The sequence below is a fragment of the Lissotriton vulgaris genome, chromosome 8 (assembly GCF_964263255.1).
Source record: "Lissotriton vulgaris chromosome 8, aLisVul1.2, whole genome shotgun sequence".
Classification (NCBI taxonomy): Eukaryota; Metazoa; Chordata; class Amphibia; order Caudata; family Salamandridae; genus Lissotriton; species Lissotriton vulgaris.
Genome location: NC_141696.1, coordinates 334,319,560 through 334,333,970, shown reverse-complemented (window position 1 = coordinate 334,333,970; position 14,411 = coordinate 334,319,560). Strand labels below are relative to the sequence as shown.

The 14,411-nt window shown below is 42.8% G+C and overlaps 1 protein-coding gene across 2 annotated transcripts in view; it reads left to right on the top strand.

The window, feature by feature from the left end:
- Positions 1-14,411, top strand: part of ATG3 (autophagy related 3) — a 161,059-nt gene that overhangs the window by 61,704 nt on the left and 84,944 nt on the right. For both annotated transcript variants that reach the window (XM_086934097.1, XM_086934098.1), the window contains exons 7-8: positions 1,003-1,052; positions 12,904-12,991. In XM_086934097.1, coding sequence (XP_086790223.1) covers positions 1,003-1,052; positions 12,904-12,991 — 138 coding nt within the window. The remainder of the gene's footprint in view (positions 1-1,002; positions 1,053-12,903; positions 12,992-14,411) is intronic.

Here is a 14,411-nt window from a genome sequence, read left to right as displayed (position 1 = left end):
TAAACTGTGTTTTAGTCACATGTCGTATTTTTGATTCTAGAATATCAAAAATACGACCCCTCTTTTGTCCTTTCATTTGGGAAGACATTTATCTACAATTCAAACTGTCGCAGATTATGAACAATAACTTCTTTGATACTTTGTTTATTTGTGTCTTTCGGGTGCAAGGCCATTTGTGTTGAATTTAGTGTTGAATTTAGTGTGTGCAATGTAGGTCTGTTCTGCGGAGAACCTGGATAATGGTATGCTTGTAAATCGTTCTAGAAAACAGAGATGCTCCTTTAGCTATTGCTCTTTTTCGTTGTTGTTGATCTATCATATATGTGCTGTTCTTCGCATTCCTTTGGGTGACAGAATTAAGGGGGAAATATGACTACACACTGTAACAAATAGCAGGGCTCAGCTAAGTCAGAGGCATATGGAAACCGCAATGAAAAATTTACTTTCAAGTTGTTATTTTTTTTCTCGTCTCCCAAACCTCATTCACAGCCAAGTGAAGTGATCTATATAAAAGTTTGAAAATAAATGATTTCTCCACCACAGTAAACATTCAGATTATTGCTATTTAGGTATACCTACATGCATATGTAATATGGGAAAAGGTTGCCTCTAATATGCATTACATTTATTGTATTTGAAAAAAGAATTGTTAAAGTATTGCAAGATTCTATGCTTAGGTGTCGCTGTTGTGGTGTTTGTGTTTAATATTCCAATGATTAAGCGCTCACATTACAAGTAACTCCTTTTTCTTTCTCCCTTCATTTGTTTGAACTGAATATACATCTATTTGAGGCACATTTATTCTCCTCATTCTGTAACAGCTGCTTTCAAACGTGTTTATATTGTTTAATAAATGTATATAAAAAAAAGGTGGATAGAGGACTTTATTTTTTATTGCCTTTTCACTGTGAGAATTTGAAAAAAGTATTGAGAAAATAAATTCTGAACAGTGTGCATTAAGTGAAAGTTTGCTTATTCCTGTTGATTTTATTCAATTCACAGGTGTTACAGGAGTGACAGAAGCTATTAAAGAGATTACGTTGGATAGCAAGGTCAGTTCTTCTGAATTTTGCCCCTGGATATATGCTTGGTTATGGTGATCAGTTTAATTCACTTGCATGATAAGATTATTTGGCACTGTCATTTCCAGGTAGCCTATGATGAGTGCACAATATGCTGCCCGTATTTCTTTTATCTTTCTACCTTTGATTTAGTTCAGATTTGGTCATCTCCTCTGCTCTGAAGTGTGTCCAGACAAGGTGTATAATGTTTCATCATACCCTTTGTGGAGCTCTCCCTTTGCTCTATTCCTTTCCCCTTTTTGGGAGTGCCCGGCAGCTGCAATTTCCTGTGCCACTCCTTTTTTGGAACAGCAAATTTAAGGTAATCAAAATGCATCATGACACATATGGGTGCATCTGTGGTGATGCATGCACGCACATAGGTAATGATGCTGGAGGCAGCTATTTTATCATGGTTTCTTGTTGCAGATGCTGTTTTTCTTGTTCTGGTATGCTGTGGAGTGCTATGATGGAACAAGGGAAACAGCTGAAAATACAATAGTAGCGAGGTCCCCCCCCCCCCAAAGAGCCCAATGAGAGACCCATAGAGCGACCCATAGAGCGTGCTGTGATAGATGGGTGCATGACTGAGACTATTACTGAATCAGCATAAATATTGTGGCCCGGATTGAGTAAAATACTAATTGTGGGTATGCCCTAATTCCGAAGTCACAAAATAGTTGTGGCTCATGACAAAATCGCTCCTTGTGGATCTTGGAAAGAACAAAAGACAGACATACAGTGTTGCTCTGGAATATGAATATCTAATTCCTTTTTAAAGAAACCTGGTATTACGTTCCCTTGGAGTCCTGCTATCACCAGACTGTGCAGCAATTTTGGCTCTTATGAGAGCCTTAAGAGAATCATTGAAGTATGTATTACTCTCACTGGTCTTCTCTCTAGGAACGCTAAAAAGTTAAGAGCGAACGGTGACTGGTATTGAGAAATTAGCACCTGTATCTGGAATAGACCAATGCTTGCAGAAATGTCAACACGGTCCTGCCTAATTTACACTGCACTCTGATCCAGCACTAGATCCTGCATAAGAGCTACCTTATTTTACAAATTCAAAGAGTTTAATCATATTCTCATAAACTGTGAAGGAGAAATATTCAGGATTTTGTGCATATGATAGTTGCATATCTTGAGCTATCAGTCCCTTGCCGAGAGACAGACTTTACAATAAGATGAGATGTACATTAAGATAAAATGTGTATTCTAGCTATACTACTCCCCTCCCCCCCACCTATTATCAGAAAAACCTATCTTGGACGCAGGAAATATGTGTTATTCGAGAAAGCACTCTGTTAATCATTGACACTATGGTAAAAAATGGCAAGTAGGCGCTAATTGTTAACTACATTCACCATAATGCAAAGGCGCAAACTGGGATGTGAGGCCGTGTGCTCCCGTCCCCCTTCTGGTGAAAAGAAGAGAGCATGCCGAGCCTACAGAATGTCATCCCCCCCAATTCTTTCAATTCAAGCTCCTCAGGACAATCAAGATGCTGATCAAGAACCAGTAGATCCACACTAAGCTTCATATCCTGAAGATTCCTAAATTATTAAAGGAGACCAGGGAAATGAGAGGATCTGGTTAGATTTGAGGACTGACTCCTTTTGTAGAGTTTGACAACTAAAATAGTCACCCACAGATAAGATTGGAGCCTATGCCACTGTTTGGGTCCAACCTGAAGAAGTCTTGCTATTTTCTGAAACTCAATGACTTTTATGATGCTAGCTAGAATTTTATTTATCTAAGGCTTAGACTTATTAAAAACCTGTGTTGCCAAGTGAACTACACCAAGGTGCAGTTTGAGTCTAGTGAAAGCACGGAAACCCACAGTAGAGCACACATTTTGACCTATGCCTCCAGGTCCAAAATGTATTTATTCCCTTGCTGTATCCAATTATTCCATTGTGGAAGCTTCTTGTAAGGGGTCTGTGAACTTCCATCTAGTACTGGCCTGACAACAGGTGAATAGGTTTAGCGGCTACAGGCAAGAAAATTGAAGTTATGAACTGTTCTTCCTGGCTTATTACCCACTCCACCGCACTATACGATCAGTGTTAGAAAACCTGGAAGAGCTGATTCATTATCTGCCACACATAAGCAAGCATGCAACAGCCATAGTTCATAAAGGTGACATTTTACACATTTAAAGGATTTGCTGGATGCCGCTGATGCAGGTAGTAGACTGCTTGTTACGGTTTTACATTGTGACTTTGCAATAGAATTTCAAAACTTCCTTTTCTGTATGACCTCAATGGCGATCATGTATTTTGGCAAAAGTGTTGATCATGGACTTTAGCATATTAAAAAGAGACACCAAGAAATCCAAGGACATTCAAGCACACCATGAACTCCCTGTTTTTTGGTTGTTTAGTGTCCCCTCAAAACAGACCACAGTGCAAAGAGAAATGTGCCATGCAGGCATATGGCAGCCATTTCCATCATAAAAGAGCATGGCACCAAATTATTATTATTATTATTATTATTGGGACATTTATTAAGCGCTGCGCTTACGCACACCGGCGTGTCCGCGCGCTGAAAGTGGGAGTAGGCAGATGACAGGGAGCACAAAAGCAACACGGGCCATTATTTGCTATAAAGATAGGTTTTTAATTTTGCCCGGAATCTGGCCTCATCTAGTTCCAAGCGCAGGTCCGTTGGCAGTTTGTTCCAGTTAGTTGCCGCCAGGTGTCTGAAAGACCTGCCTCCCATGCGGGCCTTCTTAATTCTTGGGGTCTTCAATAGGCCACCCCCTGTTGATCTAAGCGCCCGTGTTGGTATGTACGCTTTGATCAAATTCGTCAGGGGGGCGGGTGCCCTGCCATTCAGAATACGATGACAGGTACAGAGAGCTTTATACTCCACTCTTCTCCTTACTGGGAGCCAGTGTAGCTGCTGGAGGGCCGCCTTAGATGGCGCCCTTTTTGGCAGTCTGAGTATCAGACGTGCTGCCGCATTCTGCAGCACTTGCAGCCGGGCCATACTTTTTCCTGGCGCCCCCAGGTATAACCGGTTCCCATAGTCCGCCCTAGCTGTTACCAGGGCGTGAACCAGGGTTTGACGTGCTTCCAGCGGGAGTAAGTCCAGGACCTTTCTCAACTTCTTTAGAATCCCGAAACAGACTCCCACCACCCGATTAATCTGGGGGCCAAAAGTGAGCCCTACGTCAAACCAAACCCCCAAATTGCGCGCCTCTTGGCACGGAGTAGGGGTGGGGCCAAGACAGGAGGGCCACCATGCCGGCTACCAGGCAGACTGGGCTCTCCCTACCAACAGCACCTCTGTCTTGCTGCCGTTCAGCTTCAAGCAATTGTTGGCCATCCATTCGGCAAGGTCTTTCATACACGAACGGAAGCCATCGGCAGCAAGACAGGGCGCCTGCGACAGGGAGATCACCAGCTGCTTGTCGTCGGCGTAGGAGACCAGTTGGAGGCCATGACTCTCCACGATCGATGCAACAGGCGCGACATACAAATTGAAGAGGGTAGGGCTCAAGGACGAGCCCTGCGGCACGCCTTGGCCCAGAGGCACCCCCCTAGAATAGCAGTCTCCCTGCCTGACTTGAAAACTTCTCTCATTGAGGAAGTCTTGGATCCATCTCAGCGCGGTGCCAGAGATGCCACCTCTGTTCAGACACTGTAGCAAGATGTTATGTGCTACAGTGTCGAACGCCGCGCTGAGGTCCAACAAGATCAGGGCCATAGTTTGGCCTGCATCCACGCCCTCTCTCAGATGTTCCGTCGCCATGAGGAGGGCGGACTCGGTGGAATGACGTGGCCTGAAACCAAACTGCGTCGCATGGAGCAATCCCCTTTCCTCTACGTGCTTCATAATTTGGGTATTAACCACCTTTTCCGCTACTTTTGACAGAAAAGGCAGGAGGGAGATGGGCCTCAGATTTTCTAATACCTCGAAGCCTAAGTGGGGTTTCTTCCTGAGCGGGAGCACCACCGCCTGTTTCCATCCGACCGGCAGCTTCCCTGACCCGAAAGATACGTCGAGGATATGCCTTATATAAGGCTCCAAGACTACCAGACTGTCTGCCAAGCGTTTTGGCGACACCGGATCCCACGGGGACCCTGTTTTTACAGAGCGGCACACCGCTAATAGTTCCTCCGAAGGAGGGGTGCAATAGCGTGTAATATGCCCTGCCGTCTCTGTATGCCCCATTGCTTCCTCTAGGTCCAGCCCTATAGGCCGAATAGGGAAGGTTGAATAAATCTTCTCTACTTTAGCGGAGAAGTAGTCTGCAATTCGGTCACAAGACTCCGTAGAGCAGCTCTCCGGCTCTGTAGGTCCATTCACCGACGTCAGGGATTTATAGATGCCAAATCACTGCCATTCCTATCATGAAGAAGGAGGATAAAGATATCGGATCACCTATGGCTCTCTCTGTTCAAGCTAGTGAAAGATAACGCTCATTACACCACTTTCCCCTCCAACTGCCCAATCCATACCACTCCTTTCCAGGAATGCTTAACCGCATCGCTGCGGCGATTATTTTTCCGCTACGCGGCTTTTTTCTAAAAGCCGCGTTAGATGACTAGCTCAGCTCGTCATCCGCACACGACCACCGTGGCTGATGACGAGCTGAGCTCGTCATCCGCATCGAAGGGGTTAAGATTATTTACACAGAACTGACAAGCTGAAATTTCAGTGGGTGATTATGAAGTTTTGTTCTAAAAATTACCAGTCTTAAGATGATTTCCAGGATGCTTATTCAAAGTAGGTTCCAGACCATCAACCAAAACGGCTCCTTGTAACTCAATAACTCTTAACTGCCTCAGTTGATGACAAGCAAGGCTCTATGTGGCCATCAGGTGACATTCTAAGTAACTAGACAGCGCATGGCCTAGTATACATTCTAAGCACAGAATGCTGCCCCCTCAACTTTAACTACTAAATCACAGCAGTGATTTTGCAGGTTGCTTGATAGGTTTCTGAATGAAATTATAGACCTGTGCTCTCCAAGTTCTAATGACTGCTCTGCAAGATGTTATCCTTTTACTGAAGTATGGTTACTTTCAGGTGACAGTAGACTCGCAGGGTGTACATTTTCACATCCAGATGCTTCCAAAGCACAGCAATGGTCTATTTTACAATTTGTCATAAAGTCTGCACATGTGTATGCCTCAATGACTTATTGGTAAAGGGAAATTTGTATAAAAATGCTAGAGACGCATGAACAGTGAAATTAAACTACTGTACTTCTAGGCCTCACAGTCCATTTTAAGAAATCATTTCCAACTGCCAAGCAACACTAAACATTTTGGGTGTTTATAACAAAACAGTGGCAGCCCTAACAGTTAAGCGATTTCTGGCATTTCTGAACAGTTATCTTTAACAGACATCGGAGACTTTCAGGACTGTAATGTGAATTAAGTATCTGGTTATTACCAGTTACCCTAAATGCCTACATGTAAGACCATTACTAGAGTGCCTCATAAGTTAGGCTTTGAGGAAGTGAGAGAATCCAGCAGGCATGTCAGAAAAGGTACAGCATATGCTAGTAGACACCACAAAACTTGTGCAGGCAAACATTTTGCATATGCAGCCTGTACTGTGAACATTACTATAGATGCCTCGCAAACAGGTTGGTGTGATGTGTAACCTGATGGTCAAAGGACATTGCTCTTGGATCAAGCAACTCATTTGTCCATGCCTTAAACCTTCAAATGTTTGTATCGGTTGCTTTCCAACTTAAAAGGCAGAGGAGGTGTAGATACTGAAGGACAACACTGCATTACCTCAAGCTGGAAGGTTCTGAAACTATCCCACTGTTCAGTTTCCTAGAGTGTTTGGGACTGGAAATTGCTGACCATAATTCAGTTGATAGCCCAGTACTTACTAGGGAAATGCAACCTCATAGCAGACACACGCAGCAGACAGAAGGGAGGCTAGCCATAGTGATAGTTGGAGCGAATTGTGGTATGTGACATATTAGCACACTAGGACAATAACCTTATCTTTTGCAACAAACAATCAAAATTCTTCAGCTACAATTCCTGCCACCCTCATGCAGAGTCTTGGGGTAATGCTCTGTTGATCAATTGCTACAGACCTTTGTGTCTACGCTCCAATCCCACTGATACCACAGGTCGGCAACAAGTCCTTCTTTGCTGTCATGACCTTCACACCAGCATGGCAGCAGCTTCATATGGTTAACTACAACCTCTACCACATCTTTGTCTGAGGCACACGTCGGACATCCAGAATTGAAAGCGCTCCACTGATCAGCTTTTTTTTTTTAATTTTTTTTTTTGATTCATATAAAAACAAAGAATAAAAAGGGCGTACCGAGTGCAATACAGTCAATTATGAACAGTAAATCAAGCAATTATGACATCAGGATATTAGAGGGACATCAAGCAGGACACTAAGACATATGCCTATAGTTAATCAAAAATACAGGAGCAAATGACATTCATGATATACCCTCAGCGTGTAGCACTCAGGTCCCGCCCACCCACTGAATCAGGATATCCAAGCTTGCATAGCCCCCTCGATATTAAAGTCATATACAGGATAAATTATGGACATCAACATATACCATAAATAAGTCAAAATAGTAGAACTTGTATTGCCACCCGATATTAGAATATAAACAGGATATATGGCGGATATTCGTACTTGGAAAGACCAAGAAAAGGGAGAAAAACTGAAAAGAAAAATAAACAGCGCAATAAGCGCAACTCCCCATCCTGCACCCCTGCATAAAGCTTACGCTCAACCCAAACTAGCAGTGTGCCTGTCGCCCCATCTAAAATACATTAACTAAAAATAGTAATTGGAGGAGGACCTTCGTACAGGCTCCCGGCCTCTCCCCCCAGCCATGTTTTAGCTTCCCCTTTATTCACAGAATAAATAGCTGTTAATCAAACAGACTGAGAGTCGGGTAATCGTCTTTCGCCAAGTTCACCCCCGTTACCAATGTTTTGTAAGTGAGTCCCACACATCCACCAAGCCAATAAATGTCTTCAAACGGTCAGTTTTTCTCAGCCTTGGCCCGCTCGATCAGGCGCACAGATGTTTCCTAGCCGGACTGCCGCCATCTCTAGAGAGTTGAAGGGCCAAAGAAAGTCGTCAAGCAACACACGGAAGCAAGCCGGAAACAACTGGGCATATTCGATCATACTGTCTCGGAGTTCCGTCCGTACCGAAAAGAACCCCCGGCAATATTTCCAGACCAGTTGCTTGGAGTCCGGGAAGGAAGAACGGGCCATACAGTCAAACCATCCTTGAGTCTCAGTTCGATCAGTCAATTGATTAGCGCCACACACATTTTCCACCACCAGAGCAGCTGTTAAATGCAAGGCTTCATTCAGGACCTCCAGTGCTCGGAAATTAATAAATGTGTAGTCCAGAGACTCCCGATTCTCCCGTTTCCTGGGGTGTAAATCGTTGGTTGGTGCAGCAGCTGTAGGTATCATGGCTCTCGGTTTGTCAATCGGTGGGATAATAGTCGTTCTCATTAGCCCCAGTTCAGATGTTATAGCAACCAATTTATTTTCCAAGGTTCGGGCTCTCTGGCCCAGGGAAGAGTGCAAGTCACCGATAGCCGCCATGACCGCTCCAATTGTCAGTCCAGCCCCGGCCAGTGCTAATTCTTCTCCCCTATCATCGCCATTCCTACCATCTTTGGACAGAGTATATCGACCCAAGTGGTTCGCTCGATCTTTCTCGGTCACTTTGGAGGAGCGAGTCTGAGTTATGACTAGTGCAAAATCAGGCGCCATTTCGTTCTTCTCGATCGCCATTTGAGCCCCGCGTCTATAGAGATAGACCCCGTTCTGCTTTAAAGTTAGTCCAGATGTAAACCCATCGATTTGTTGGGACATTTCAAGGTAATGTTCAGGATTGCGCCCGTATCCAACGGGCAGAGTCCCAAATAATGTCTGTCATACTCCGGGCTGCATGAATTGGAGCGACCCAAACATTTCCGCTGTGTTATTGTATCGCTACACTTGCACGACTAATCAGTTCAGATGTTTACCGCTGGAATCAGGCAAAACTCCACATCCATGTCAGTGGACCGGTCCCTCCCGGACATTCATGGCCGATGTTGTTCAACTAGTGGCCGGCTGCTCCCATACTCGAGGCCCCGGCTCGAATGCTGATGTAGGCCGCAAACTTCCATGCAACGTTTCTCCGTCCCAGAAGCTGGTAGATCGCTCGGGATCACTCGTTCAGGTGTCGTTACGATTCATCTGTACGAGGGTGTTGAATAGGCGCAGGATAAGTAACCGGATCTTGTGGCAGGATAAGAAGGTCTACGGAGCCGGGAGCCTAAGCGGCCATCTTGGTCGCTAGCTTGGCTCCTCCCATCAAAAACTTATCAGCTTTATTCCTGAATGCCTAGAGGTTGGATGTTTGAATCTTCCTCAAAGGTTCAAGCTCTTCAGAAATGATGGCATGCCTTGTACATTTTGCTGCAAAATCTAAACTTTTTTTCTTTCATGATGCCAGTTATAGCCCCAACCATCTTTACCCTCATATTACCATCCGATACCTGTTCCATATATGTCTTATTGTATATAGTGTAATCAGAGTGTATTTGAAAGCTCCGTTTCATTTTGCTGCAGCAGATGCCTATTGAACCAGTACAGACATCATCCCTTAAACATCTGATGTTCAAGGTGCGCTTATTAGTAGCCATTACCTCCCCATTGACGCTTAACAAAATCAGGCCTGCAATCATACCAACAAAGTGCATAAAGACAAGCTAGTTCACATGCAGATCCAAAATTCTAAAATGGCTTCTTCTCTTCTCATTTATTAATTTGTTTAATTGGTTTCCTTTCTTCCTATTGCTTAATCAATGGCAGAAAGGGCATTGCCAAGTTTGTGTTTAATAGGCTCTTACATACTAAAAAGACCAATCAAAATGCAGAACAAAGTAGGCCTACATCTTGCCTCCCTTGCTTCACAAACCCTTGAAATGTCAGTGACAATGGGAACAACTGTGCGATGAATTGTTCAGTACATTTAGTTATAGTACGCTTTAGAAGTCTATGCATGCTAGAAGTTCAGCATATTCCACAAGGTAAAAACAGCTTAACTTTATTCAATTGAAAGTGTTCTTTACATATGCTGTCACTAACTTGGTTGTCTGATAGTATGTTTATTTAGAAGGCAGTATGGTATAACAGTGCAATAAAAACAAGAGTCCCCAGTCGGACAAGCGTTACTGACCAACTTGCTGTTCATAAACACCACTGATGTTACATCTGTTAACCTCCACACAAACCATAATGCCCATCATTTTGAAAAACCGTACAAACCAGCAAATTTCTCCCCCTTTGCAAACACCCAGAATGTCCCCGTGAAATTAGCAATCAATGTCATCATAGCTTAGATGGCAACCCCACTGGTACTAATGCTGGTGTCCCTAGTTTGGCAACATTGTCACATCTTCAGTTCATACATATTTTATTCCATTTTCAAATTTGCCACCAAAGTCTCTCCGACCATTCTTTCCGTACAAGACCTACCCAAATGCTTCTCATTATCTAAATCTACAAGTTTTCAGTCCTTGCACAGCCTGTGAATTTAGAACAAGTTCACACTGCAGAAGGAAAAAGTTTCCTGTGATGATTTCTTTGCGGCTTTACTGTTCTAGTTTCAAATTATGCATACCATGTTCCGTCTTGGTAAATAGGAGTACAGGCGAGTTAAAATGTGGTGATTGGGGCACTAGCAGAATACTGTACATATCATTGTTACCATATAATCCACTAAATAATTGATTGCCGGACCACAAGCAAATCTGTATCAACCACAAGAATCCCTCAATGCCTTCTGAAGCAAGTTTAAATGACCGAAATCCGCACACTCCTAAACGTAAGAAGTGACTTCAAAGTATATAAGTGTAAGTTGGCTAAGTCCCAATCAGGATTCTCTCAGGCAAAGTACATAGCAGTCCAGCGCTCCAGTTCAGTAAGCATTTCCTTTATTTGTTGCCAAAATCTCAAAATGTTCTTGTAGCCTGTGACACAATTGCTTGCAGCCAACACAATAGCATTTGTAGCACTGAGGAAGGCTTACGGCTGCAACGCATACGCTGAAATAAATGTTTGATCAAAGTGACTCACGAGTGCCCCATCTGTTGGAGCGTGAATCTGTATTGTTAATCTTACCCTCTCTTAATGAGAGGCACCCTGCCTAAGAGTTTGGCAGCTGTTGGTGGGATTGCCGCTCTTTTTTTCTTTATTGGATTATTTATTTATCTGTATATGCATACATATATACGCCAAATATTGTAGGGACATTATAAAATTAGGTTCGGATTTCATTTGTACAAAACCATAGAAATTCAGCAGTTATAGTTACCTGAACTAACTATAACATACGTGACGGCAATGCACTGCGTTTAACCTCACATATCACATTGTAAGTTATTGTTGGCTCAGGTAACCATAACTGCTGACTTTTTATGGTTTTGTATCAGTGAAATCTGAGCCTAACTATAATGACCACGTAACCTTCGGTATTTCCGGTAAATTAGTCTGTATTTTTTAATTATATATCATAACTACAACGTCCCTGTAACCTTTGGGGTTTTTTCCATTAATTTCTACGATTTTCTTTTCTAAATTTGGTTTCCTGACTGTAGCCTGTAAACCTTGAGAGGGGTATGTGAGTGGCTGTATAGGACCGTGACAGGTTGTGTGAGTGGCTGCATCGGTCTGAGTGTGTATGTGTGAGTGGTTGTATGGGTGTGTGAGCGGTTGTATGGGTGTGTGAGCGGCTGTATGGGTGAGCAGCTGTATGAGTCTGTGAGTGGGTATGTGAGTGTCTGAGCGGGTCTATGAGTGTGTGCGTGAGTCTCTGCTTCGGTCTGGGAGCCGGTAGGTGGGTTTGCGAGTGGGTATGTGAGTGGCTAGGCCACATTTGAAAGTGGGAGCGGAACTGTGCTGCCCCTCTCCCTGGGCCTATTTTGGCCCTGGGGCCACATCCCCTGGGGCCCGGCCTTAACTGAATGAGGGGAGGGAAGCTGCTCGACCCCACTCCCTCCCTTGCTGATTTTGGCACAGGAGACCCCTTCCACGGCCTTAGGATAAATAGATATATATTTTTTTAGTGAGGTGAAGGATCCGCGCAGACCCCGCCCTGAATGCCAATTTTGGCCCCGGGGACCACATCCCCCGGGGCCCAGGCATGTCTCTGGGTGTGAGGTTGTTCCAGGTCTTGGCAGCGGGGATGTGTGTGTCTGTCTCTGTCTGCACGTGCTTGACTGAAGAGGAGCGCAGGTGTCTAGCAGATTGGTGGAAGTTCAGTCAATGGTTGATGTAGGCAGGTCCTACTTCATGAAAGGCTTTGTAGGCTTGCGTTAGAATCTAGAACTGACACACCCTTGCATGATGAAAAGGGGAGGGAAATCCTGTGGATTCTTTTATGTTAGACAAAGTGTCAGCCTCACAGGCGTGGGACCTAATAACTAAGGAAAGAAGAGGATGAGAAGGTAATGTCACTATCTGCATATGTTGTTTGGGAGGGCTTTAACATTAAAAATGCACAATTCAACTACTGAAATGTTTGGTGTTGTAGGCGCATATTGTAGTATAAAATATTGCTGCAATGTATAAAGGAAACACACCATTTCTTGTAGAATAAGTTACATATCATTGAAAAATATAGAACTTTTTTAGGTATGCCAGGTGCAGTATGTGCCCATTACAAACTCACCCTTTATCGAGGAATGTTGGCAAATGGTGCTCAACTCTTGTTGACAAGGAAAATATTTATAATCTATAACATATTTCTATGAAGGCTGAGATGATGTCATATTTGTGGTGAACAAAATCTAATTATTTACCAATTAATTTCCAAGGATTGCCTGAAGCCCCCGCAATGCCTAGGACAAGGTGATGGTGATGAGGATGACGACGATGATGAAGGCGATGGACTTGATATGGATGGTATGTTTTGCAGTGATTTGGATACCTGTTGATAAACCTAGTAGATGAAAGAAAATGTTTTGGTGGAAATGGGATATCCTAAAGTTTTTGTCATATACTGTTCTAACGGCTGCCAGTTGTGATGTTTGTACGGACGGATTTACTGCAGTGGGTTAAATTTAAGCAATTCTTTATCCTCAGAAAAAAACATTTTATTTACAAATGTTGCCTGGTTGCTGTAGACTTATGCCTGGTGAGTTGGGTCATTTACTATAAAACACTTGAGTGTTTGAGGCCGTCTAGCCCATTACTTAATTGTTGCTGTGCAAGTTAAGTGTTTGGGAGGAGAAACCATTATAACATCTTTGTTTTATTGGGACACTCCAGAAACAGCAGTGTTTTTCAGTTTTTACCCAAACCTTTTGTCACAGTATTCCTACGTCTATCTGATTAGCTAACCCCATATTGTTTCTTGATGGTTAGTAAATATGATAGAGGTCAGCCTTTTATACCACTGTGGTAAACTGCCAAATAATGGTTTGTACTGTCAAAAATTCTCTCCAAAATCTCATAACAAAACTGGTGTTGGTGACCTTTAAAAAAACATAAAAAATTCTGTATTTAATACTCAAACCAATAAGTGAAGGATCACTGTTGAAAGCAATTGTTCTTTCTGTTGAATCCTCACAGATATGGTAATGTCACACAACACAGATGTCACACCATACATACTACAAACCATTTTTACATGACACTTTTGTGTCTCTATAGTAAATAAATCTTTCTATTTTAGTTAATTCAAGCCACAAACATTCTACAAAACATTAAAGTGTATAGCACCCAAAAAGTTCATAATGCCAAAAACTTTCTGCTATGGTTAAAATATGACCCAAGTCTGTGGAAAAGAGCAAATTGTTAATATAAGACATTTAAAAGCAGTTTGCAAATCTTAAAACCACAGGCGAGTTAAAGAGGCAAGAATGGAAGCATAGAATGACGTTCAAGGCCCTTTTAGCCACATACCAAAAGGCAGTTCTTGCTATACAAGCTTCAAAGTCTTATATTGCTAGCAGCCAAACCCTGAAGAATAATCGATTTGCTCTCTGGGCCTCCTCAAATATTATATATGTAATGTATCCTCTGTACTTCTCTTTTGCATTAATAACTTATCTGTTCATAAATGTAATATATCTAGCAGTACCAGAAGTTAATTCTCCTCTCATACTTTCTATTAGCATATTGATTATAAACAATACAAAGCCAATATCTGTGTTCATTCAATAGGAAAGTGCAAAAAAGGTGAATTAGCAATTCTTTTGCTGTGAATGAGGCTTGTCAAACTATTTTGGTAATGGGTCATAGGAAGAAAATAGCCCCAAACTGAATTTTAGTAGCCTTATTTTAAAATAGGCCGTAAATGTTTCAGCCAAATAATTTGGTG